This window comes from Mustelus asterias, unplaced genomic scaffold (genome assembly GCF_964213995.1).
Source record: "Mustelus asterias unplaced genomic scaffold, sMusAst1.hap1.1 HAP1_SCAFFOLD_2036, whole genome shotgun sequence".
In the NCBI taxonomy this organism is placed as follows: Eukaryota; Metazoa; Chordata; class Chondrichthyes; order Carcharhiniformes; family Triakidae; genus Mustelus; species Mustelus asterias.
The window spans coordinates 34,662-61,950 of NW_027591981.1; the positions used below are offsets into that span (position 1 = coordinate 34,662).

Below are 27,289 nucleotides of genomic sequence, written 5' to 3' on the forward strand. Positions count from 1 at the left end.
CACCTCAAAGTAAATCCAACTCACACGTGTGTTTCCCTTCATTTTAACAAAAGCAGCCTTGCCTCCTCCCCCAATTCTCTGGCTGAAGGGTCCCTGTTGGTGACACAGTTCCTTGTGCCTGTGGAGAGGAGGTAGTGAGAATCACTTGTTATTTTGAGATGGATGGATGGATTGGCACTTCCATTGCAAAACTCATAACCTGAGGACAAGCAAACAGTTCAGTACGCCAATGAAGCACGATTGAAGTGTAGCCAATTTTGTAAATCTAGAAAATGCAGGAATCAATTTGCACACAGCAAACTCCAAGAATAATTCATTGTCACGCAAGGTGGAGACTAGTATGATATTTATTGTTTTCAGACTAACATCTAATATTCTGCACAATACTGTACCAGAAAATGCTGTACCTTACAGTCACTGTGTAGTTACATATACACAAATACTCTGTACAATTCATTATTACAGTCTAATTTATGCATTGGCTTGAACACATAAATACTGTAGGTATTAACTCCTTCGCCATAAGCGAGCCAGACTCCTGACAATGAACAACAGCGGCACAGTGTTTCATACAGACACCGTGCTCCTCCCGAGAGCTGTAGGGCTATAGGATGATGACCAATCCTGGATCTCACCCAATGCTGTTCTTTGTGTGCGTGTCTACAGGCTGTTCCACCACAGGAAGCATCACATTTCACCTCCACATTACCCAATGGGAGCAATCAGCACCTGGATCAGCCTGATTGGTACAAGGAACTGAGATTAACACCAGTGTTCCTCAGTCTCCTGGTTGGGGTGACCTAACTCTGTAACCAGGGTTCAAATCTGGGCACCTTCCTAGCTTGTGGGTTCAGTACCATGTGGATGGGGTGGTTATCCGTTGGGTGTACTGCATATAACAGTGGTTCAAACTGCCTTGTTGCTTATCCTGCCAGCTCCCCCTCAGTAACCTCTCCCTGCGAATCCCGCTGAATAAATTCCTGGTTGGAGGGAGGCTTGCTGCTGGTGAGCCTGGTGTTAAAACCCTCCGTTACCCCGCCCACCCTGTGCAGGTTAAAATGGGGGCAAGATTCTCACTTTCCAAGCTCTCTGCACTTTGCAGTGGTGGACCTTTTAAATTGCAGGTTTTAAGAGCTGCAAAAGGTCCCACAGCAGCCCAATCCCAAAGCCAATTTCACCTGGGCCACATGACCCCCATTGAACCATGACCCCCCTCCCCCCCCCCCCAGGACAGCTGGCCGATGGTGGATTGACACGCGTCAAAATAGTGCGCGATTGGCCCGATTCCCCTCCCATTGCCCCGCCAATGACTACCCTCAGTGCCAGTGACTGCTCGCTCTGGGTGCCCAGGCCCTTGGCAATCCCAGCCCAACCCATCAGCACCTACCTCCCTCTCTGGGGAGGATCAGGGGTCAGCACTCCGTACAATCAGTTCCAATCAGGGTTTAAGTGTACTCACTGCTCTGCAGAGGGGGGAGGAGGCACCAGTCACGGTTCAGGGGAAGGGGTACCTGTCGCGGGTCAGGGGTACCTGTTGCGGGGCGGGGGTACCTGTCGCCAGGAGGAGGTACCTGTCACAGGTACCTGTTGTGGGTCACTACTTCCCCCACACACACCCAGGACATTTTTGATTGGTTAACTCCAATGTTTGGCTTTGATTGGTCAAAGCTGTGACTTTAGCACCTCAGCTATTGGTCCATCAGTAAGCGGTTAAAATGAATGATCCTATTGGTTGAGGAATGGGATTGTTTTATATATCGTAACTTTTTATTGGGTGGATGGCGGGGGTGGGGGGGTGGGGAACCGTTCTTAAGATTGCTCTCGGACACTCATTAAACACTGTTTGAGGCAGAGAAGCTGGGGGGAGGTTTCAGCTGCAGGAGGTTCCATAACTTAGAGCGAGAGGGAATTCCCGCCTATTGCAGTTGGACAGGTCGACAGAAGGCAGCTTGGGATACTGATGTGAGTGAGTAAGGAGGTGGTAATGTACAGAAGGAGCTGGAGACGGGAAAACACTCGGTTCAGCTGGTCTATGGAGGCAGCAACTCATTTCAATCCTCGGGCCGTGTCTGGGCAATGAATTCCACGGGTCCTCTGCTTGGACAGTGAGCATTCTGATGCCTTCCTGTCACAGGGCAGCCCCAAGCCTGCACTCACTCGAGGTAACAAAGCTAAACATCCTGTGGGGAGGAAGACTGGGAAATAAGAGTGGGTTAAGGCTAGTCTTATTTCTCTTCCCTAACCCAGAAGCACTGAGGCACTATCACAGCTCCTGGCCTCAGGCAACTCAGCACAGACATGGTGGGGAAAGCGGCTCCTGGACTGTTTCAATCAATTTAACACTGGGTCATGTCTGACTCTCTCAATAATCGTGATGGTTTGAATGATCCTTCACATTCAGACACTAAAGAGAACACATCACTCTCTCTCTCGGACTTTAGGAAATCACTGAGCACAGATATATCTTAAACAGGGACATTTCAATGACAAAGTAAAAGGAATTATTGAGAATCAAAATTAATTTAAACAGTAAGATCACAAATAAATGAATGAGAGATTCAATTAGAAAAACCAGTTTGTTGATTGTGCTGTGGAATTTTCACAGTACAACATTAGAGGTCGTCTAAGTGTCTATCCCCTAAAAATATTTTTTTTTCAGCTAACCTACAAAAACATTTCCAGTTTTCAATACCATGAATCTGTCAAAATATAATTCACCATTTACACGGAACTGTTCACAATAAAAGTCCATTAAAAAAATTAAAAATTAATTGCAGCAATTGTATTTTTTTTCTTTGTGCTAAACTCTGAAGCCTTTGACTAGGCCTCAATCCCATGACACACAAATGGGGAGGCCTTGTTTTAAGTTTAGTACTACAAATGTACTCAGCTTTCAAAAATAAAATTAAAAAATAAAGGAGACGTAGTGAGTCTTGGGTTACATTTTTTTTTTAAAGAACTGACATTTTTCTTGCATATCCTGCATCAACGGATATGACTTTTTGGTGGCGAGTCTCAGATCCAAGGCAAAGGCCCCAAAATACCCGCGTTGCCGTAACAGTCAGGAGGATTGAACAGAAGCAATAACATTCCAATTTTTGCTCTCAACGCAACAAATTATTCCATCGCTGTTTTGTTTTTCCTTCAGTGACCAAACGCGGATGGCACAGAACAAGTGACGATTCCAGTGGGGATGCGGGCAAAGGTCTGGGAAGCAACGGATTCGGAAAATTGGGAAGACTGATGGAACAAACACCGCTGCGCAGGTTTATTTGGCTTGCGAGGACTGAGTGAAGTCTGCAGTAGATATCTTCCCAGTTTCATTGCGTAGACTGAAATATTACACGGAAGCTAGATTGGGCTCTGCTGGTCTAATGCATCGAGCAGCATGGAAAGAAGATCTAGAGTCCTTCAGGAGTCAGGACTGATTGGGCGGAGAACTGGACCAAAAGCCGACTAACAAAGCAAGATCATTCCTCGAGCTCAACATTGATCGATGGTGACATTTTGGTTCCCCTCTCCCCATTTATAAACAATCAAAGAGCACTCATTCAGACATCCCTGGGCCCACATGCAAGGCCTCACACGGTGCAAGACTTGTCTGTTGGTTGCTGCGTGGTGGGGGATCCGAGGCTGGGGGCGGTCGGATTGGTCTTTGGAAAAACCACCGGTTTGGGCCTCAGCGCGGGAGGCTTCACCTGGGCGGCTATCTTCACAGACTTCACTGGCCTGAAGGTGCACGGCATGTCACCCGATGAGCTGGCACTCCTCTGGAGAGAGGACTCCGAGTCCTTCAGAATGCGGGAATGGAGGGGGCTGGATGGTTCGGATGTGGGACCCACCGAGGGAGACGTCTTCATCGGTTCCAGAGTGTCCAACACTACATCTGGAGCGTGCTTCACTGTACTCTGACGCTCCAGTTCACGTAGCTCATTAAGGGCCGAATTCATCGTTGCCTCGATATCCTAGAAAACAAAATGATCCAAAATATTAGGAAATACCAAAGCTAAAGGTGAGGCTTTCCCACTGCAATCAACAGATAGACCGGAAACCCCAAAGACCAGTGAGGAACAACAAACCTACCCAGCATCCTAATAACATCTGGAACTCCAACCCAACCCAGATATCGCTCCCGTGTGTGTGAACAGCTGGGTTCTGATTTCATTTCTCATTTATGGCGCTGCTTCAATTTACAGCAATATTCAGGGTTACTTTTTCCAAACTGTTTAATACAACAAAGGCCGCTCCCTCAGCAGACTAACTGGTCATTCAATTCGCTTCAGTTGGATCTTGCTTTGCCAGCTGATGGTGCCTACACTGAGAATGAACCAGTTTGGAACATGCGGAGGGTGTGAAAGGGATTGTACAAATTAAACTATGTCATTCCCCTAACACTTGGAATCATTCTTTTTGCTCTTTTCAGTATCCAGTTTTACACATCCCAGTTATACACAGCACTGTGCTTTGTTCATACACCCGTTATACACAGGACAGTGCTGTGTTTACACATCCCAGTTACACACAGCACAGTGCTGTGTTTACACATTCCAGTTATACACAGCAGTGCTGTGTTTACACATCCCAGTTATACACAGCACTGTGCTATGTTTACACATCCCAGTTATACACAGGACAGTGCTGTGTTTATACACCACAGTTATACAAAGGATGGTATACTGTTTATACACCCCAGTTATACACAGCACAGTGCTGTGTTTACACAGTCGTTATACACAGCACAGTGCTGTGTTTACACAGTCCAGTTATACACAGGACAGTGCTGTGTTTACACATCCCAGTTATACACAGGACAGTGCTGTGTTTATACACCACAGTTATACAAAGGATGGTATACTGTTTATACACCCCAGTTATACACAGCACAGTGCTGTGTTTACACAGTCGTTATACACAGCACAGTGCTGTGTTTACACAGTCCAGTTATACACAGCACTGTGCTTATACACCCCAGTTGTACGCAGGACAGTGCTGTGTTTACACATCCCAGTTATACACAGCACAGTGCTGTGTTTATACATCCCAGTTATATACAGCACAGTGCTGTGTTTATACACCCCAGTTGTACGCAGGACAGTACTGTGTTTATACACCCCAGTTGTACGCAGGACAGTGCTGTGTTTACACATCCCAGTTATATACAGCACTGTGCTGTGTTTTTATACCTCAGTTACACACAGTATAACATTTCTTTTGCTGATCCCAGCCCCTCTCCTCCCTTTCAGGCCCACATGGTGGGAGGCCTGATCCTGGTTTTCTATTTGTGTTCTGAGTTACGGAATGATCAGGGGCTGGGGGGAGTAAAGATGCAAGTAATCAACAAGGAGAACAGAGCCTTGTGATTCCGTGCAGTAACCGTCAGCGTTTGGAAACGCTTTGTTGGAAACAGGAAAATAAACAATAAATGATTGTAATTTGGAAAGAGCTTGCTGAGGGTTTGAGGTAACGGAGGATAACATTACAATGTTCCATGGGGCCCTTAGCAACACAGGGATTTCTAGAAACCAGCGATTAGAGTTAAACTCCCAGCGCTCCTGGTCAAATCTCACTGCGTTCAGCTGTTCACAAACTCGGAAATCAAAAAGCTCCATCAACAGACACAGCATCGCGCACAGATTTCCCTGAAACCCAGTTCCACATTCCCCTCCCCCCCCCCCCCCCCCCCCCGCCCCCCCTCAGGAACCGTGCACACAGAGAACACTGACAGGATGTCAATACTGACAGTCCCATGGAACAAGCTGCAAATGTCTCCCTACCTGCATCATCCCCCCTGCCCCCCACCCCCCACTCCTTGTGCTCCCCCTCTCCACTCTCATCATAAATCACTCAACGGTTACTCGAAGCATCCAGGCAGTAACGCTATCCTCACGATTGTGTTCCTGTGGTGAAGACACATCAATAACCAGAGCTTCTCTCCAAGCCTCTCCCTCTCTTGCTTGACAAAGAGCCGCGACGCGCCAATCTGCAAAGCTTGGGTCCTTCCTGCCATTGCACTGCTCGCTGAATTTTGGGAGCAGCATTGGGGGAGGCTGCATCCCCGGACTAGAAAAGGGTAGAGCAGAGATGGATCTAGGGGCATGGAGTCACAAATCGTTACAAGTAGCAGGACCAGTTAACAAGACCGTCAAACTGCAAACGGAGCACTGTGGGGGAGAGAGGTTTGTGTGGAGCTGAAAGTCCATCGGGAGAAACAGCCCGTTCCTGCGCTGTAAATTATTTGTAAAAATATAATTTTGATTTTTAATTTGTGAAAATATAACTTTAGGGCGGCACGGTGGCACAGTGGTTAGTTGGCACTGCTGCCTCACAGCGCCAGGGACCTGGTATTTCAGCCTCGGGTCACTGTGTGGAGTTTGCACATTCTCCCAGTGTCTGCGTGGGTTTCTTCTGGTTTCCTCCCACAGTCCAAAGATGTGCGGGTTAGGTGGATTGGCCATGCTAAATTGCCCCTCAGTGTCCCAAGATGTCTAGATTAGTGGGGTAAATGTTGAATGTTGGGCTGCCATTCCTGTCCCTCTTGAAGTCATGTTTCTACAATGACTATGATATCAAACAGCCACGTTTCTATCTGTGCCCACAGTTTTATTTCCTATACTCCTTGCATTGTAGTATAGACCCTTAAACACTATCAAACTCTGTCTTTTATTTTCTGCTTCTCTTTCCTCAGTTTTCCAGAGTCCCTCTGCCTCCCGTTACCATTTCTGATGTTGCCCCATCTGAGTCTATCATCCCCCTCCCCAACAGCACGGGCAAACCTCCCAGCAAGGATATTGTTCCCAGCCCCATTGAGGGGCAGACAGTCTGGTCTATGCAGGTCCCACCTACCCCAGAACCAGTCCCAATTTCCCAGGAATCTGCATCCTTCCCTCCTCCACCATCTCTCCAGTTACACGTTCATCAGCTCGAACCTCCTGTTTCTCTGCTCAACAGCATGGGAGTGTTGAGAACCTGGAGATTGCCCCTATGAGGCCCTGCGTTTTAATGTCTTACCCAGCTCCCTCAAATCCACCTCCAGGAGCTCACCCCCTGTCTACCTATGTTGTTGGCACCAACACGATGCACAGACTCTGACGGTTCACCTCCCCTTAAGAATGTCTTGTAGCCACTTTGTGATATCCTTGACTCTGGCACCAGGATGGCAACATACCATAATAGAACATAGAATATAGAACAGTACAGCACAGAACAGGCCCTTCGGCCCACGATGTTGTGCCGAGCTTTATCTGAAACCAAGATCAAGCTATCCCACTCCCTATCATCCTGGTGTGCTCCATGTGCCTATCCAATAACCGCTTAAATGTTCCTAAAGTGTCTGACTCCACTATCACTGCAGGCAGTCCATTCCACACCCCAACCACTCTCTGCGTAAAGAACCTACCTCTGATATCCTTCCCATATCTCCCACCATGAATCCTATAGTTATGCCCCCTTGTAATAGCTCCATCCACCTGAGGAAATAGTCTTTGAACGTTCACTCTATCTATCCCCTTCATCATTTTACAAACCTCTATTAAGTCTCCCCTCAGCCTCCTCCGCTCCAGAGAGAACAGCCCTAGCTCCCTCAACCTTTCCTCATAAGACCTACCCTCCAAACCAGGCAGCATCCTGGTACATCTCCTCTGCACTCTTTCCAGCGCTTCCACATCCCGCTTATAGTGAGGCGACCAGAACTGCACACAATATTCCAAATGTGGTCTCACCAAGGTCCTGTACAGTTGCAGCATAACCCCACGGCTCTTAAACTCCAACCCCCTGTTAATAAATGGAGTCATGTCTATTCTATCGACAGGTTGGAGGGGCTGAACAGCCTGCTCCTGTTCCTATCTTCTCAGAACAGGATAAAGGCTGTTATCCCCAGTAAAGCTCAGAGTGATCAGTCCCCAAAAACATCAGCAAGTTACTGCTCCCCATGTGAGAGATGAGACTGAGTATCAGCAAGATATTCAACCGAGAGAGGCAGCAGAGATACACCCCAGCCTCTGTACCTGTGTCAATAGCTAACCTGTGCAGTTGAATGGGAGAGAGTGGGGGGACAGTGCCGTACCTGTGCGATAGACTCCGGGTCCAGCGGTTTGTGGTTACTGAAACTCCTGGATCTGCCTGCAGCCATCGCCTTCCGGACCTGAGGACTGTCGGCCCGGTTAGCTGACGGCCGGCGGGTAACCGAGTTCAGGCTGCCGTGAGCCACCGTTGGCCGCTTGTCCGCTGCTATTTCCTTGCTGCTATTTTGGGTTGCTTGAGGAGAACTCCGGGGACTGACCGAGGCCTGCGGTGCAGCATCTGCAGGCGAGGATAGCAGTCCGTGTCCAGCCACACCATGTCCTTCGCCGGATCGGAACGAGCGCCGAATGCTCCCGGACTCGGACTTCTTCTTCTGCCTGGGTCAACGATACAAGAGAAACAGCTTAATGTCATAGAATTCAGCAGAGGAGGCCATTCAGCCCATTATGCCGGTGCTTGCTCTTTCAAAGAGCAACTCTGTTCGTTCCACTCCCCATTGCCCTGAAACTGTTCTCTCTTTCCTCGATTTATCTAATTCGCTGTCAAATCTACACTTGGAACTGTGCCAATCCCCAGCACACTGCCAGCGCAAAATCATTCTCCAAACGAAACCCTCTCTGTAGACAGCCTTCAACAGCACTTTGAGAGTCGGCCCTTTGGCCTACAGTAAACTTTATTAGTCACAAGTGAGGCTTACATTAACACTACAATGAAGTTACTGTGAAATTCCCCCAGTCACCATACTCCAGTGCCTGTTCGGGTCAATGCACCCTAACCAGCACGTCTTTCAGAGTGTGGGAGGAAACCGGAGCACCTGGAGGAAACCCACTCAGACACGGGGAGAATGTACAAACTCCACACAGAGTGACCCAAGCCGGGAATCGAACCCGGGTCCCTGGCGCCGTGAAGCAGCAGTGCTAACCACTGTGCCACCGTGCCGCCCCACAGTGGCAACCTGCTAGTCTCACTGTAGCTGGGCAGAGTTCCAAACCACTGGAGCCTCTCTCTCTCTCTCTCTCTCAGGGCTGGTGTTATAGCTGGCCCAGGTCAGACAGTTGTCAGTCACAGCATGGCCTTGCTCGTCCCAAACAGTAAAATCCCGCCCGATATAAGTGGACCTTCCCACGGTCTGCCTCTCGCCCGCTCTGATTCCCGTGGCGGGCGGGCTGGTAAAATCCCGACCCGTGTGTTTGTATTTTCAGACTGCGTCTGACCTGTTCAGATTCGCTAGGTAGATGTCAGCAACGTGACCCGTTGGCGAACTGACGTTGCTCTTGGACACTGGCTGCTCCACCAGGGGGGGCGCGCTGCTCGGTTCAACGTCATCTTTTGGGCTGAGCCTGTCAGAGAACGTATCATCGCTGAGTGGGAGAGCGAGGGAGAGAGATGGGGGGGAATGGGAAAGAAGAGGATGGGAGGGAGTTAAGAGGGAGGGGGGAGGAGGGGGGGAAAAGGAAAGTGAGGGTTGGATATTTAAGATGAGGGGAGAGGATGGATCGTTGGGGGAGAGGAGAGTAGAAGAAATAGAGAGAGAGAGAGAGAGAGAGAAAGAGATAAGTATAAACGTCACCTGCACATAACAAAGTCACCAATTTAAAACTGTTTAAAGTATAAAAATAACTGAGTGATATTTCTTACAATTTCTGCTAGTGTCTGGGTTAGCGAGTGCAGTATTTTTTTGCTTTAACCTAGGATTAGAATCATAGAAACCCTACAGAAGGAGGCCATTCGGCCCATCGAGCCTGCACTGACAACAATCCCACCCAGGCCCTACCCCCACAACCCCATGTAACCCCACTAATCACCCTAACACCAAGGGGCAATCTAGCATGGCCAATCCACCTAACCAAGCACATCTTTTGGACTGTGGGAGGAAACCCACGCAGACACGGGGAGAACGTGCAAACTCCACACAGTCACCTGAGGCCGGAATCGAACCCGGGACCCTGGCGCTGTGAGGCAGCAGTGCTAACCACTGTGCCGCCCTAACTGACACTCAAAGCTCCAGTCTGATTTCCCTTCATTCCCTCAAAGCCGACACTCGGATGCCGCAGATACACTCGGGCAGCAAGGAGATGTGAAAATCCCACAGGGTGAGAGAGGGATTTGAGAACTGGACAGGCTGGAGGCAAATACAATTGATTAAATGTGGATGTATACATGACGAAATACTGAGGGAGGCCGGAGCGGGAATGGGAATGTGCCCTCATTGGAAAGAGACCGGACACTTTGGATGAACAGAGGGATCCCGGGGTTTCAAGTACGGAATTCCGTATGAATATCCAGCATCCGGGTTTTGTAAATCGGGGCACAGGGTACAAGGGTGAAGGTTACTGATGAATTTATTCACAGCAATGGTTAGGCTCCAGTTAGAGCGATAGATGCAGCTTTGGACTCCCCGGTTACAGAAATGATCAAGTACAGATTCACTGGGATGATGCCAGGGCTGATAGTTGAAGATGGACTTCAGATACGAGGTCTGTATCCAGCGGAGGAGAGAAGTTTGACTGAAGATTTCATGACATTTATTAAACCATGATGTGGAGTTGCCGGCATTGGACTGGGGTGGGCACAGTAAGTAGTCCAACAACACCAGGTTAAAGTCCAACAGGTTTATTTGGTAGCACGAGCTTTCGGAGCGTTGCCCCTTCATTCACCTGATGAAGGGGTAACGCTCCAAAAGCTCGTGCTACCAAATAAACCTGTTGGACTTTAACCTGGTGTTGGGAGACGATTTATTAAACCACAAAGAGATTTGATAAAGTGAATTGCGAAAGGCTGTGCCCCATTGGTTGTGGAGCCAGTGTCGATGGATGGATCATTATTTTAAAATTGCCACAGAGAGGAGTTAGGAGTTTTCCTTTTTAAAGAGAGGGTTGTTGGAGCCTGCGATATTCTGCCACAGGGAGTGCTGGAAGCAGACATCATCACAGCTTTAAGGCAAAAGGAGTAATATTGCCAGTGGAGGAGGATTCTGGGCTCGAGGGAGAAAACAAGAATTGCTTCAGCAAAAAGCCAACGCCAGGCGAGAGGAGAAAATGGTCTCTTGTGTGGTGTAACCCAGGGTTACGCAGCTCTGTCACACGTCTATCACAGGCTTAATGAAAACTTACGTGTCTTGGACCACGATGTATTGATGTGGGACAAGGCCGTCGATTCCATTGTGTCGACCTTCCCACCAATCGTCGGAAGCTCTGTGATAGAGCAGCAAACTGGCACCCTTCTTGAAGGAGAGCTCCCGCGCTGTGCGCCCGCTGTAATCAAACTTCGCAATGGCTTCTATCGGCTCCCCTTCTGCAAAAGGAAGAGAAAGCAAAAGATTTATTTTTATTTACAACACTTGCCCCCAGGCTGGAGCACAGTTCCACAGGTCCCTCATCCCAAATTCCAATACTTCCGGGCACAATCTTGCAGGGACCAACAACAGCGCTGAACCTTGACCTCATGGTTCCAATCCAATAGAATACCCGCACGGGTGCATTAGGGGAAGTGTGGAGGTTTGGGGAGGGGGGGAAGAGCGCGGGGGGGAAAAGAGCGCGGGGGTGGGGGGGAGGGCGGGGGTGGGGGGGGGGGGAGGGCGGGGTGGGGGGGGAGGGCGGGGGTGGGGGGGAGGGCGGGGGTGGGGGGAGGGCAGGGTGGGGGGGGGGGAGGGCGGGGGTGGGGGGGGGAGGGCGGGGGTGAGGGCAGGGGTGGGGGGGGAGGGCGGGGTGGGGAGGGCGGGGATGGGGGGCGGGGTGGGGGGGAGGGCAGGGGTGGGGGGAGGGGCGGGGTGGGGGGGGAGGGCGGGGGTGGGGGGGGGAGGGCGGGGGTGGGGGGGAGGGCGGGGGAGGGCGGGGGTGGGGGGGAGGACGGGGGTGGGGGGGGGGGGGGGGAGGACGGGGGTGGGGGGGGGGGAGGACGGGGGTGGGGGGGGAGGACGGGGGTGGGGGGGGGGAGGACGGGGGTGGGGGGGGGAGGACGGGGGTGGGGGGGGGGGGAGGACGGGGTGGGGGGGGGGAGGGCGGGGGTGGGGGGGAGGGCGGGGGTGGGGGGGGGGAGGGCAGGGGTGGGGGGGGAGGGCGGGGGTGGGGGGGGAGGGCGGGGATGGGGGGGAGGGCGGGGATGGGGGGGGCGGGGGTGGGGGGGGGGAGGGCGGGGGTGGGGGGGGAGGGCGGGGGTGGGGGGGGAGGGCGGGGAGGGAGGGCGGGGGTGGGGGGAGCGCGGGGGTGGGGGGTGTGAATGCAAGACTGGATGGATTACTGGTCTTGCCACTACACTCTGCGGGGGCGATTTTCCCAAAAATAAAAAACCAAGTGCCACAGGGCGGGAAAACAGAAGATTTTCCCACCCATTTTTTGGACGCACTTTGCAGGATGGATTTCCCGCACTCTCGTGAATCAGAGTCTGCCGGGGGATTCACGCCAGTAAGGGACGGGTGGGGCCTAATCTCGCCCGAGGTGCTGGCATCAACGCGCTGAGCGGGTCACTTCACATACGCCAACCCCTCTCCTTCGGATCTCCAGCCTCCCCGGCCAGCCAGCCCCCTACCTCCCCCCCATCCCCACCGACCCTCTACTCGAGCAGCGCAGCGGGCCAGGAAAACCACAACAATGTCTCATTTCCGCTGACGTATTTCAGTTGTAGGGTAGGACTCCTCGCCCCCCCAAACATGGCGTGTTTTGCAGTGGTGGCCTGCTATTGACTGGCGACAGGATCTTCCAGTCCCAATGCTGTCACTGGGTCAAAATCCTGGAACCCCTCACTAACAGCACTGTGGGTGTACCTACACCACATGGACTGCAGCGTTCAAGGCGGCGGCTCATCACCACCTTCTCAAGGGCATTAGGGATGGGAAATAAATGCTGGCCAGCCAGCAACACCCATATCCAGAGATTTGTTTTAAAGTTGTTAGCCTTTAAGGTGCCCCGTTTAAAAAACATTGTAAGATCTTTGTTCTTGCTGGGTAGGAAAGACACGTCACTGGATGAATCGGTGAAGCGATGTTCCCATCAGACTCTGAGGGGAGGCAGGAATAATGAATGCTGGTGACACAGGACAAAACGAGAGGCTTTGTTCCACTGTGTGGGCTGTCAGCTACAAGCGACGCATTGTTTCACCAAGTTCAGGAGTCTCAACATTCCTGTACTCAATATTCATGTTGGCACAATGATTTGCATTACAGCAGACATCAGCGTTTGGTGAAGAACATTCCTTCAGGCTGCGCTCACTCTCTCAGCCAGCCTTTCCTCATCACTGAAGGCAATACAAAGATGACATCATGTGGGGGAGACGGAACGTGTGTGAAGTCTGTGTGTGTGTGCGTAGCTCAGGGCAGACAGAGCGGGAAACTGCCAGCTCAAACCCTGCCCCCAATGAGATGGATTTCTGCCAATCTCTCCCCTCCCCTCCTCTGTGGGAATGCAGCAAACATCTTCCTGTGTGACACAAAGACCCTTATCCCAAGTCAATATCCATTCATCAACCCACAGCACTGAAACACAGGTGTCCTCAGGATTTAGTTACTCTCCCAGTGACTGAGTTACGATAACCAACCCAGTTCCAGTTTTCTTATTATTCGGCCCATCTGTTAGCAGGCTGGAGATCTGGCGATTTATCACATTGCTGTTCATGGGATCTTGCTGTGTGAAAATTGGCTACACCCTCTCCTTCTCCCCTATGTACTCTATGAACGGTATGCTTTACTGTATGGTGTGCAAGAAACAATACTTCTCACTGAATCCCAATACTTGTGACAATAATAAATCAAATCAAACCAAACATTTTCCACATTTGGAGTGACTATACCTTCAAAGTATTTCATTGGTTCTGGGACACCCTAAGGTCATGAAAGGCGCTATATGAACACAAGTGTTTGTTTCTGGAGAGCAGGAGGACTCGATGTGCATCTGACACAAAAACCAAAATGAATTCGATTTTCACCTGGCATCTCCTTTTAATAAGCAGGAGGCCAGGGATGGTGAAGAGGGGAATGGAGACACCGGCTGGTTCCTCCCCTATCGAACACAAGGGCTCGAGGTTGGTCTTTACATCCCTAACACTAATCCATGATAGAAACAGAGAAACATTGAAGATAGGAGCCAGAGGAGGCCATTCGGCCCTTCGAGCCTGCTCCACCATTTATTACAATCATGGCTGATCGTCCAACTCAATAGCCTAATCCTGCTTTCTCCCCATAACCTTTGATCCCATTCGCCCCAAGTGCTATATCCAGCCGCTTCTTGGATACATTCAATGTTTTGGCACCAACTACTTCCTGTGGTAATGAATTCCACAGGCTCACCACTCTTTGGGTGAAGAAATATCTGCTCACCTCTGTCCTAAATGGTCTACCCTGAATCCTCAGACTGTGACCCCTGGTTCTGGACTCCCCCCACCATCGGGAACATCCTCCCTGCATCTACCCTGCCTAGTCCTGTTAGAATTTTATAAGTCTCTATGGATGGAGCAGCTAAGTTAACAATTGAAAACTTGCGTCTCTGTCCCGTGAGCAGCTCAGCCCCTGTCCCAGTTTGTTACCCACAACCTCAGACTGAGCAGCGACGCACTGCATTCACTCAGTGAACGTAACCACTGCCCACTGCAACTGGAACTTTGTATCATACTCAGCAATGGAAAACTAAATTCACTAAGTCTCCACGAAATAGAGCAAAATAGAAATATTTAGTGAGAACTGTGTTTTTTATATAAATGTTCAGTTATAAATATTTGAGGGTAATTTAAACTCATCTCCCCTGATGGGGAAACTGGAAAGATAAGACTGGCTACTTGATTTAAACAGGCCCCCATTTTACATTGGCGTAAAAATGGGGCAGGATGGTACAATGGCACAGTGGGTACAATGGCACAGTGGTTAGCACTGCTGCCTCACAGCGCCAGGGACCCAGGTTCGATTCCAGCCTCGGTCACGGTCTGTGTGGAGCCTGCACGTTCTCCCCGTATCTGTGTGGGTTTCCTCCGGGTGCTCTGGTTTCCTCCCACACTCCAAAGTTGTGTAGGTTAGGTGGATTGGCCATGTTAAAATTGTCCCTTAGTGTCCCAAAGATGTGTGGGTTAGGGGGATTAGCGGGGTAAATATGAGGGGTTATGGGGATAAGGCTTGGGGGGGTTGGGCCTGAGTGAGATGATGTGTCAGAGGGTCGATGCAGTCTCGATGGGCCGAAGGACCTTCTTCCACACTGCAGAGATTCTATGAATACATTCATTTACAGTCTGATTCAAGTCATTTACAACATGGTAGCAGGCCATTCGACCCATCCCATTGAAGCAACAGCAGCTGATGCACTTGCATCAGTAACCCATTGGGTTAAATCAGTGAGAACATGAGCCACATTCCTGTTACTGAGAGCAGGAGGGTTAAGGAGTGGCCAGGTCAGGCCCGGCTGTTGAACTAAAGCTCACAGAGTCACATACGCACACTTTCACACACACACACACACACATCTCCAGCCTGCCAACTGACGGGAGTGGACAATCAGTGAGGGAACAGAGCTGATTACAGTGACTCATTCACTAGCAGAGGAACTAAAGGACACAAACCATGTTGTAGGAAGGTGACCCTTTCTTTCAGAGTGGGTCAGCTAGATGAAAAACAGCCTTGTTCCTGTTGCTGTACTGCACGTCAGAATGTCACATGGCTCTCAGCGCAGTGTACGAGAGAAATCCGAGAGAGCCAGTGCGTCACAGACACTCTTGCAATCCCACTGCACACGCCTGCTTGTGCACTTCGTGTACCCACACGCTATTCCCTTCCCCCACCCCAGACTCAGTGCCAAGAACAGCAAAGACGGAGAGAAGAATTCCAACTATTCCCGACAGCTTTCACAAAGGATGAATTTATAATTCCGAAACGCCGCGGCTTCATTAAAACAAAAAGGAAGCCGCTCAGTCGGATTGAATCCCTCCCCCGCCTCTCGGCTTTTGTGACAGGACAGCTGCAGAGGAGCCCCCCCGTGGCTCCGAGATACTGAATCGTCTCAATTCCTCCTGTCACCCTGGGACAGGGCCAAGTTGTGGAAGAGGCTCTGGGGGATGGGACAGGGATTGAGTCGCACAGTAACCCTGCCTGACTCTTCCAGTGCAACAACAACCTGCATTTATATAGCACCTTTGACGTGGTTAAAGAGTCCAAAGGCAATTTTCAGGAGAATAAGTCAAACACGGAGATTGAAATAACTCCTCAGGGGCCAGTGTCCCTTCACCAGATTCCTTTTATTTACAAACTTTTAAGTCCACTCCTCTGTACCTCCTTCAGGTACAAAGTCAGAATTCGGAGTGTCAGTAGCCCTGATACTCTTATTTATATATTATATATATGGTCGAGAGCTTCAACGTTTTAGGTGTCCAGATCACCAACTACCTGTCCTGGTCCCCCCCATGCCGACACTATAGTTAAGAAAGCCCACCAAAGCCTCTACTTTCTCAGAAGACTAAGGAAATTTGGCATGTCAGCTACGACTCTCACCAACTTTAACAGTTGCACCATAGAAAGCATTCTTTCTGGTTGTATCACAGCTTGGTATGGGCTCCTGCTCTGCCCAAGACCGCATGGAACTACAAAAGGTCGTGAATGTAGCCCAATCCATCACGCAAACCAGCCTCCCATCCATTGACTCTGTCTACACTTCCCGCTGCCTCGGCAAAGCAGCCAGCATAATTAAGGACCCCACACACCCCGGACATTCTCTCTTCTGCCTTCTTCCGTCGGGAAAAAGATACAAAAGTCTGAGGTCACGTACCAACTGACTCAAGAACAGCTTCTTCCCTGCTGCTGTCAGACTTTTGAATAGACCTACCTCGCATGAAGTTGATCTTTCTCTACACCCTAGCTATGACTGTAACACTACATTCTGCACTCTCTCCTTTCCTTCTCTGTGAACGGTATGCTTTGTCTGTGTCGCACACAAGAAACAATACTTTTCACTGTATGTTAATACATGTGACAATAATAAATCAAATCAAAAATCAAATCAATCATTACTCAATCAGGGAGCTCATACTCCAAGGGTCAATCTTATGGGCCTTGTTGAGATCATTACAGAGGTATTAGAAGAAGTGGCTAAAAGCTTGGGCAAAGAATAAATTGAAGGAATGACCTTGCTGGAGAAGCAAAAGAGAGGCGGAGAGGTTTAGAAATCATAGAAACCCTACAGTGCAGAAAGAGGCCATTCGGCCCATCGAGTCTGCACCGACCACAATCCCACCCAGGCCCTACCCCCATATCCCTACATATTTATCCACTAATCCCTCTAACCTACACATCTCAGGACACTAAGGGCAATTTTTAGCATGACCAATCAACCTAACCCGCACATCTTTGGACTGTGGGAGAAAACCGGAGCACCCGGAGGAAACCCACGCAGACACGAGGAGAATGTGCAGACAGTGACCCGAGCCGGGAATCGAACCCAGGTCCCCGGAGCTGTGAAGCAGCAGTGCTAACCACTGTGCTACCGTGCCTCCCGTTTAGGGAAGCAACTCAAAAGCTTAGGCTTCAGACAGCTGGAGAGCCAACTACCCACGAAGAAGTGAATAAAATCAGGCATGAAGTGGAGAAACAGACATTTCGGAGGACGGCAGGAGGATATGGAGATCAGGAGCAATGAGGTCAACAGGTGATTTGTGAACAAGGATGAGAATTTTAAATTCAAACTGGACCCAGAGACAGGTGAGGCAGAACGATGAGTGAAAGGGACAGTGTGAGTTAGGAGAGAGAGACAACAGAAGTTTAGATCAAGTCTACAGAGAGACAAGAGCCTGCCAAGAATACACTGGGATCACTGAGGATGAAGATAACAAATGTATGATGATGGTTTTAGTAGATGGAATGTGGAGGGTTGGAGTGAGGTCATGTTGTCGAGGTGGGCGGCACGGTGGCTAGCACTGCTGCCTCACGGAGCCAGGGACCCGGGATTCAATCCCTGTCTTGGGTCACTGACTGTGTGGATTCGGCACGTTCTCGTGTCTGCGTGGGTTTCCTCCGGGTGCTCCGGTTTCCTCCCACAATCCAAAGATGTGCGGGTTAGGTTGATTGGCCATGGTAAATTGTCCCTTAGTATCAGGGGGATTCGTAGGGTAAATATGTGGGGTTACAGGGATAGGCCCTGGCTGGGATTGTTGTCGGTGCAGACTCAATAGGCCGAATGACCTTCTTCTGCACCGTAGGGATTCTAAATAGACCGTAATCCATATCATCTTGCCTCATGGCCTCACTCCTTCCTGCTCACCTCAAAACTATGGGAGCCCTCATTTCCCTTGGCCCCCCATTCCTCGCCCTCTCCTTCATTATCATCTCTCTGATTCTGGGCTCTTCAATTCGGTGCCTTAATGAATGGAAGTTCCTCCCAGCAACACCTTTTCCCATTTGTACACCAACATCCTCCTCTCTGGAGCTCTCTACCAGCAGTTCGGTGGTGAGGGTAAACAACTAAATAACACTACAGGTGGCATCTGGATGTATAAAGATCCAGCCTAGCGCAGATTGGAATTGTAAGTTCCCCACGGTGCAATCCCCAGAGCAGGATCACACCTAGAGCACCGTAACACTGAGACATGCTGTTAGAGAGATGGCGGGGTCAGGGAGCACTGATAAACATTTTACAGCAATAGGCCATTAGGCTGCACTATCACAGTCCAATCCCACCTCTGCTATCCTGCCAGTTTCCTTATGACTTACCAACTTCAGTCTAGAACTGATGTACAGCTTGTTTTCATTGTAATACGCATTCACTCCCAAAACCTAGGCTGAGATTTAAAGCCTCTTGGAGTGAAGGGGTTCTGCAGCATCAGAGGTGTTGTCCTATCACAGGATCACTCCGAAAAAAGGGGATTAAAATTAACGTACAAACTAAATCCTTTCCCTGTGTGTGCAGGAGGCTGAAGCCACAGCTCCTGGATTTTTGGCTGTGTTCCACTGAAGGCTGAGTGTCTGTCGATGGCTGATTCGCACACACATCCCCACTTAATGCATCAATAAAGCCTCCTGCTGGCAGCCTGTGTTTGAAGTTTCTCCCTTTAGTTTTTGTCAATTTTTAAAGATGTCTTTGCTGTGTGAGTGGACTCTTGTTGAGTCGAATGTGTTTCTCATTTAAGGGGTAAGAAACACACACTTATTTTAACCCTTCCTCACCTGAACTTGTAATTCCCAAATTGATCAAGAGAATGGGTCAGGAACATAACAAACAGGAGAAGGCCATTCAGCCCCTCAACCTGCTCTGCTATTTAATCAAATCATGGCTGAATGTCTTTCCTCAGACCAAAACTGCACACAATACTCAACAGTAAGCAGTCTCACAACACCAGGTTAAAGTCCAACAGGTTTTATTTGATAGCACGAGCTTTCGGAGTGTTGTCCCTTCATTCACCTGATGAAGGGGCAGCGCTCCAAAAGCTCGTGCTACCAAATAAAACCTGTTGGACTTTAACTTGATGTTGAGAGACTTCTTACTGTATTTACCCCAGTCCAACACCGGCATCTCCACATCATGACTGCAGTAAGATACCTTTACTCCTATACTCAAATCCTCTTGCTGTGAAGGCCAGCATACCAGATTACCTGTAAAATTTGTATATCTCTCAACAGTCTTACTCAACAAAATCTATCATTTCAGTCTTCACTGATTTCCAGAGAACATGAGCTTTCGGGGTGGTGTGACAGAGTTAATTTACATGTTTTAATTCTGCTCATTTTCACATTTGAGTTTAAGGAAAGCTAATGGCATGCTGGCCTTCATAGCAACAGGATTTTGAGTATAGGAGTGAAGATGTCTTGCTGCAGTTATACTGGGCCTTGGTGAGGCCACACCTTGAGCACTGTGCGCAGTTTTGGTTTCCTAAGTCTGAGGAAGGACATTCTTGCTACTGAGGGAGTCCAGCGAGGGCTCACCAGACTGATTCCTGGAATGGCAGGACTGACATGTGAAGAGAGACTGGATCGACTGGGCTTGTACTCACTGGAATTTAGAAGAATGAGAGGGGATCTCATAGAAACATATAAAATCCTGATGGGACTGGACAGGCTAGATGCGGGAAGAATGTTCCCAATGTTGGGAAGTCCAGAACTAGGGGTCACAGTCTCAGAATAAGGGGTAAGCCATTCAGGACTGAGATGAGGAAGAACTTCTTCACTCAGAGAGTTGTGAACCTGTGGAATTCTCTACCACAGAAAGCTGTTGGGGCCAGTTTGTTAGATATGTTCAAGAAGGAGCTGGACGTGGCCCTTGTGGCAAAAGGGATCAAGGGGCATGGAGAGAAAGCAGGAGTGGGATACTGAAAGTGTATGATCAACCATGATCATATTGAATGGTGGAGCAGGCTCGAAGGGCCGAATGGCTTCTCCTGTAGCTATTTTTTATGTTTCGATGTTTTCTAAAATGAACCTCAGCTTGAACATTAAAGTTCACAAACTGGGAAAGACCCTCAGATTATCTGCCGCCTCTCTGCACATGAGACCTACAGAGTAGGAGCAGATCTGAGGAACTTCCAGACCACGTGTTATCAGATGCCCATTGACATGGGGAGGCCATTTGGCCCATCATGGTTTTGCTGGCAATTCGGAACTGTTCCCCACCCTCCCTCTGGTGTCCTCCCTGCCACCATCCAGCATTCCCCAAAACCCCAATAACCTCCTCACTTCCCACCTCTCAGTTTGAGAATCTCTGCGATAGGGAGGGCGAGAAGACAATTCCGGATTGCCAGCAAAGTCACATAGGGCCAAATGGTCTCCTCTTGTCTAAGAAGGGGAGGCGATGGCCTCATAGAATCATAGAATCATAGAAACCCTACAGTGCAGAAGGAGGCCATTCGGCCCATCGAGTCTGCACCGACCACAATCCCACCCAGGCCCTACCCCCACATATTTACCCGCTAATCCCTCTAACTACGCATCTCAGGGACAATTTTTAACTTGGCCAATCAACCTAACCCGCACATCTTTGGACTGTGGGAGGAAACCGGAGCACCCGGAGGAAACCCACGCAGACACGAGAAGAATGTGCAAACTCCACACAGACAGTGACCCGAGCCGGGAATCGAACCCGGGACCCTGGAGCTGTGAAGCAGCAGTGCTAACCACTGTGCTACCGTGCCGCCTAGTGGCATTATCGCTGGACTATTAATCCAGAAACTCAACTAATGTTCTGGGGATCTGGGTTCGAATCCCGCCACGGTAGATGGCAGAATTTGAATTCAATAAAAAATATATGGAATTAGGAATCTACTGATGACCATGAAACAATTGTGGAAAAAACCCATCTGGTTTACTTATGTCCTTTAAGGAAGGAAATCTGCTGTCCTTACCCGGTCTGACCTACACGTGACTCCAGAGCCACAGCAATGTGGTTGACTCTCACCTGCCCTCCAAGGGCAACTAGGGATGGGCAATAAATGCTGGCCAGCCGGCAACGCCCATGTCCCATATTAAAAAAAAACACTGATAACAGCTTAAACCGGGTTATGTGTCGTTGCAGGATGGGGTCAGCGGACAGTGGGAAATGTGGATAAATCCCACATTAATTTCCTGTGCAGAATAAGGAGATTCTTTATCGGCACCAGGTACAGCAGCTATGTAAATAAACAGAGGCTGGGAATCTGACTAACTCCCTCTCTGCTGCCAGAAGCTGCAGTTTATTTACGTTTATCAATGGCATGCAGTTTGTATGCTCAGTCCCAAAGAAGCCAGTGCTCAGCAGAGGGAAAGCAGAGTAAATATTATGGAGCTTAGACATTCACACAGTGTCTCTGTTACCCTGTCTGTGCTGCAACATTTACTCTGGGCAGGAACTGGGCAACAATCCCTCCTCTCCCACAATCTAGAGTCTACCCTACCCGGAGATCGGAGGCCGAATGCCCGTGACTGCTGAAGTGGGCATTCGGCCTCTGATCTTTGGGTAAGCGTTCTCCAAGGCGGCCTTCACGACACACGACAACGCAGAGTCGCTGAGCAGAGACCGCTAGCCAAGTTCCGCACACATGACGAAGGCCTCAACCGGGATCTTGAGTTCATGTCACACTATCTGTAACCCCCACAACTTGCCTGGCCTTGCAGAATCTCACTAACTGTCCTGTCTGGAGACAATACACATCTCTTTAACCTGTGCTTAATGCTCTCTCCACTCACATTGTCTGTACCTTCAAGACTTGATTAGCTGTCAAGAATCGCATTCCAATCATTATTTTGTAAATTGAGTTTGTGTCTCTGTATGCCCTGTTTGTGAACAGAACTCCCACTTACCTGATGAAGGGACAGCGCTCCGAAAGCTAGTGGCGTTTGCTACCAAATAAACCTGTTGGACTTTAATCTGGTGTTGTTTGACTTCTTACTGTGTTTACCCCAGTCCAACGCCGGCATCTCCACATCATTATTAATCTAACACTATTAAAACAGTGATACAATTCCCACACATTTTACAGTTTTTAATTTGTTTTTGGGATGTGAGCAGAATGATGAGCCGAGCGTTTAGTCTTAACTTCCTTTTCAGAAGGTGATGGCGAGCTACTTTCCTGAACTGCAGGAGGTGCTGGAGGTACAGCCACAGTGCTGTGAGGGAGGGTTTTAACTCTCTGATGGAGAAGCGCTAATGATATTTCTGAGTTTTGCTGGTGTGTGACTCTGGGAGTACTTGCTGCCCTTATCTTTCCCAGTGATGGCGTGGAGAATCTGGCATTGGACTGGGATGGGTGCAGTAAGCAATCTCAGAACATCAGGTTAAGGACTTTAACCTGGTGTTGTGAGACTCCTTACTGTGCCCTTCCAGTGATGTACATTGTTACAAGAGGCAGGAAAGCAGCAAGTGTCACGGGGACCCTCTCACCTTCAATTTATACACAGCCCCTGTGTGGATATCCATCATCTCCTGCTTCGCTGTCACTGGGTCGATAGTCTGAAATTCTTCGCACACTCGCACTGCGTGAGGTTGGTTACCAGGGCTTTTCCTGGTGTAACCGGTGTCAGGCAGGGTAAACTCACTCAGGACTCAATATCCATCTCTCTCTCTACAACAGCTTGCTGCCGACTACCCGGGTCACAGCTTTCCCCGGTGCACTTCCCCAGATCTACCCCAGGGCCCTGTCCCGCCTCTCCCAGCACCCCCGCTGCGAATTCGAGTTTAAAAAGGGCAACGTACCATCTTCACTGGTGTGAGGCTCAATTCCAACATCTTGCACAACATCTTCCACAGAGGCCGGGTCCCCATGAGGACTGTCACTGAAACATAAAGAGATTCAGAATTAGCCGGAAATCATGTACGTGCACACACAAGGTAACTGCATTTGTTGGGGGGGGGGGGGGGTGTGTGTGTGTGTGTGTGTGGATGCCTGTACGTGAGTGTGTGAAGGGGGGGAATCAGGCATGTTAGGGGGATAGCTGTGTGGGTGATATACTGGCACTGGGGGGTACAGAGGAGATTCACCAGGTTGATTCTGGAGTTGAGAGGGTTGTCTTAAGAGTAGACTGGGGCTATACTCATTGGAATTCAGAAGAATGAGGGGAGGGGGATCTTATAGAAACATATAAAATTATGAAGGGAATGGATAAGGGAAGTTGTTTTTTCACTGGCAGGTAAAACCAGAACTCGGGGGCATAGCCTCAAAATAAGAGGAAGCAGATTTAGGACTGAGTTGAGGAGGAACTTCTTCACACAAAGGATTGTGAATCTGTGGAATTCCCTGCCCAGTGAAGCAGTTGCGGCCACCTCATTGAATGTTTTTAAGGCAAGGATAGATACATTTTTGAACAATAAAGGAATTAAGGGCTATGGTGAGCGGGTGGGTAAGTGGAGCTGAGTCCACAAAAAGATCAGTCATGATCTTATTGAATGGCGGAGCAGGCTCGAGGGGCCAGGTGGCCTACTCCAGTTCCTAGTGCTTGTGTTCTTATGTCTCGGTGTGTCGGTGGGTGTGGGGCGAGTGTGGGCCCAGGAGGGCGGTGAGGGAGAGTCCTTTAGCAGGTGAGGAATTCAGCGAGGCTGGGGATGTGGAGGCTGCTTTGACCTCAAATAATTATTTTCCAACTCTCACCTGACACGTGTCCTGACAGAGAGAGAGAGAGTGGAAATTACGCATCAGGAACAAGAGTTGTGGAGATTGTCCCAGGACGGAGATCAGGAATCCCAGATAGGCCGGGCTGGAGCGTTCAGCAGGGGGTGGGGGGGGGGGGGGGGGGGGGGGAGAGATCTCGCTCCTGTGATTCCTGACCCACAAGCAGTGCTGAAAGGAGCAGATATTTAACATTTGTTTTGGCCAGTCAACACCTCCTGTCTCAGATCTGTTGCCAGGCAACTGACGGCGTGGGAAACATCGAGTTCATTCTACATCAGTGTGATTTGGGTGCGAGTCCCAATGTTAACTAGGACACGGTGTGGCAGCCTCATCAATGGCCCAAATTGAGGTGGTTAATAACAAACATCCAAGAAGACAGTACGTTGGACTGGACGGGATAGAATCCCCCTCTCACACCATTCCCCACTGGGCAACAGGTTAAAACCAGGGCCTTTGCTTTCTCTAAGGTTCATACATTTGAACTTTCCCCAGCGATCAGGAGCGCGAAACAGGGTCAATTTCCACCCCCCCCCCACTCAAGCACTGAGGCCAACTACAGTCCCCAGAATGAGCGCTCAGCACAGCCTGGGATATTCCTGTTCTTGTGCTGTTCAGTTCCACACTCAGCGAGTAACCCAGGTCAGGGGATTTTCAAATCTCTGGGGGCACAAGTAGGGCGGGAACTCACCAGTAATCCTCTGCTGCCATCCCCTTGTCGTACACAGGACCCTCCAGCTCCTTCTGTCCCGGGAAGATGGTGTCATGATGGAGGATGATGGATTTGATGAGTTCATTGACATGGGCCTGACAGGAGACCTGGTCATGACCTTCCGGAACTGACATCAGGGTGGGTCCAAAGCAGATGGCCAGGTTGTACGGATCCATCATGTTTTCCTCACTGAACTGGGACAAGCTTCACAGAAAAACACAGAAAATATTCATTCTTTCTTCAAATGAAACCACTCCATCAATAAAACCAACTGCTGAATAGGAAAGGAATTTCTGGCCTGTGATAACTTGGCTCAAAGTTGAGGCTTACTTTCCAACTAAACGTGTATTATCAGCACCTGGGAAACCAATAAGACGATGACTGGTATTTACATTGTCTTTCATAATCGCAGTGTGTCCAAAGTGCTTTAGAGCCAATTAAATATTGGCCAAAATTCTCCCGTCTCACCCACAGCGGGAATCGCAGTGAGCAAGACAGAAAATCCGGCGGACCAAAGATCGAATGAGCTCCAGGGGGAATCTCCGGAGTATGCGCGACTGGAGAATCTCACCGCACAGTCCCTGCTGAAATGTCGGAAACGTGGCAATGAACTTGTGCACAGCAAGATCCCACCAAAAGCAATGTGAAAATGACAACAGCATCTGCTTTTTGTCATGTTGATTGAGGGATACATTCTGGCCAGAAAGGCAGGGAGTTTCCCTACTCTTCGACACAATCCTATGGGATCTTTTGCATTCACTTAAGCAATCAGTCAGGGTCTCAAAGGGGTTGTAAGACAGCACCTCCAACTGTGAAACACTCCCTCAGTACTGACCCTCTGACAGTGCGGCACTCCCTCAGTACTGACGCTCTGACAGTGCGACACTCCCTCAGTACTGACCCTCTGACAGTGCGACACTCCCTCAGCACTAACCCTCTGACATTGCGGCACTTCCTCAGCACTGACCCTCTGACTGCACAGTGCTCCTGTGATGCTGCACTGGAGCGTCAGCCTGCATTGTGCTCACACTCTGCAGTGTAGCCTTTCTGAAGTGTATGAGCAGGGCAAGGTTTAGGGACAGCCCCTCACTTCAACGGCCCTTCACTCAACCGCGGAACACCTGGATAACAAGGACACTTACGTCAGACTATTTATTGACTACAGCTCAGCCTTCAACACCATTATTCCTATGAAACTCATCTCCAAACTCCATGGCCTGGGGCTCGGTTCCTCCCTCTGCGACTGGATCCTGAACTTCCTAACCCACAGACCGCAATTGGGAAGGATAGGCAACAACAACACCTCCACGATCATCCTCAACACCTGTGCTCCACAAGGCTGTGTCCTCAGCCCCCTACTATACTCCTTATACACCTTTGACCGTGCGGCCAAATTCCCCTTCAATTCGATTTTCAAGTTTGCTGACGACACCACCGTAGTGGGTTGAATCTCAAACAATGATGAGACAGAGTACAGGAATGAGATAGAGAATCTGGTGAACTGGTGCAGCGGCAATAATCTCTCCCTCAATGTCAACAAAATGAAGGAGATTGTCATCGACTTCAGGAAGTGTAAAAGGGGAACATGCCTGTGTCTACATCAACGGAGACGAAGTAGGAATAGTCGAGAGCATCAAGTTTTTAGGTGTCCAGATCACCAACAACCTGTCCTGGTCCTCCCCATACCGACACTATAGTTAAGAAAGCCCACCAACCCCTCTACTTTTTCAGAAGACTAAGGAAATTTGGCATGTCAGCTACGACTCTCACCAACTTTTACAGATGCACCATAGAAAGCATTCTTTCTGGTTGTATCACAGCTTGGTATGGCTCCTGCTCTGCCCAAGACCGCAAGGAACTACAAACAGTCGTGAACGAAGCCCAGTCCATCACACAAACCAGTCTCCCATCCATTGACTCTGTCTACACTTCCCGCTGCCTTGGCAAAGCAGCCAGCATAATTAAGGACCCCACGCACCCCAAACATTCTCTCTTCCACCTCCTTCCATCGGGAAAAAGATACAAAAGTCTGAGGTCACGTACCAACCGACTCAAGAACAGCTTCTTCCCTGCTGCTGTCAGACTTTTGAATGGACTTTCTTTGCATTAAGTTGATCTTTCTCTACACCCTCGATGTGACTGTAACCCTAAATTCTACACTCTCTCGTTTCCTTCTCTATGAACAGTATGCTTTGTCTGTACAGCACGCAAGAAACAATACTTTTCACTGTATGTTAATACACGCGATAATAATAAATCAAATCAAAATTGCTGAGAACAAGCAGCCAATAGGGTCAGCAAGATTCCAAACTGAATCCTCCCCCTCGCTCTCAGAGGAGGGAGGCTGTCCTCACACGGGACCTTGAGCAACCCCCCCCGCCCCGGTGCTGCCATCGATACTCACTGACTGAGGAATGCAAATAGGTAACGCATCATGATGATGGTGGGCTTTGACAAGCTCAGGAGAACTTTCCGGATTTGAAGAGCTCGGTCAGCCAGGTTTTCAATCGCTGCAGGAAGTGAGAACAA

The 27,289-nt window shown here is 49.6% G+C and overlaps 1 protein-coding gene across 1 annotated transcript; it reads right to left on the reverse strand.

The window, feature by feature from the left end:
* Window positions 1–330: 330 nt before the first annotated feature.
* On the reverse strand, window positions 331–27,289 carry LOC144489235 (SLIT-ROBO Rho GTPase-activating protein 2-like). The gene is made up of 7 exons (XM_078207080.1): window positions 27,165–27,289; window positions 24,740–24,964; window positions 23,139–23,218; window positions 11,133–11,313; window positions 9,234–9,380; window positions 8,063–8,396; window positions 331–3,965 (listed from the first exon to the last, which is right to left on the reverse strand). Exons 1-7 carry the CDS (start codon window positions 27,194–27,196, stop codon window positions 3,582–3,584), a joined length of 1,383 nt encoding a protein of 460 aa, XP_078063206.1. The 5' UTR covers window positions 27,197–27,289; the 3' UTR covers window positions 331–3,581.

Coding starts and splice junctions, on each gene's coding strand:
- LOC144489235 (XM_078207080.1), bottom strand. CDS start 27,196: ATGATGCGTTACCTATTTGCATTCCTCAGTCA. Junction 23,219..24,739: donor ATGGCAGCAGAGGATTACTG/GTGAGTTCCCGC, acceptor TTTATGTTTCAG/TGACAGTCCTCATGGGGACC. Junction 11,314..23,138: donor GCCTCACACCAGTGAAGATG/GTACGTTGCCCT, acceptor TTCCTTTTGCAG/AAGGGGAGCCGATAGAAGCC.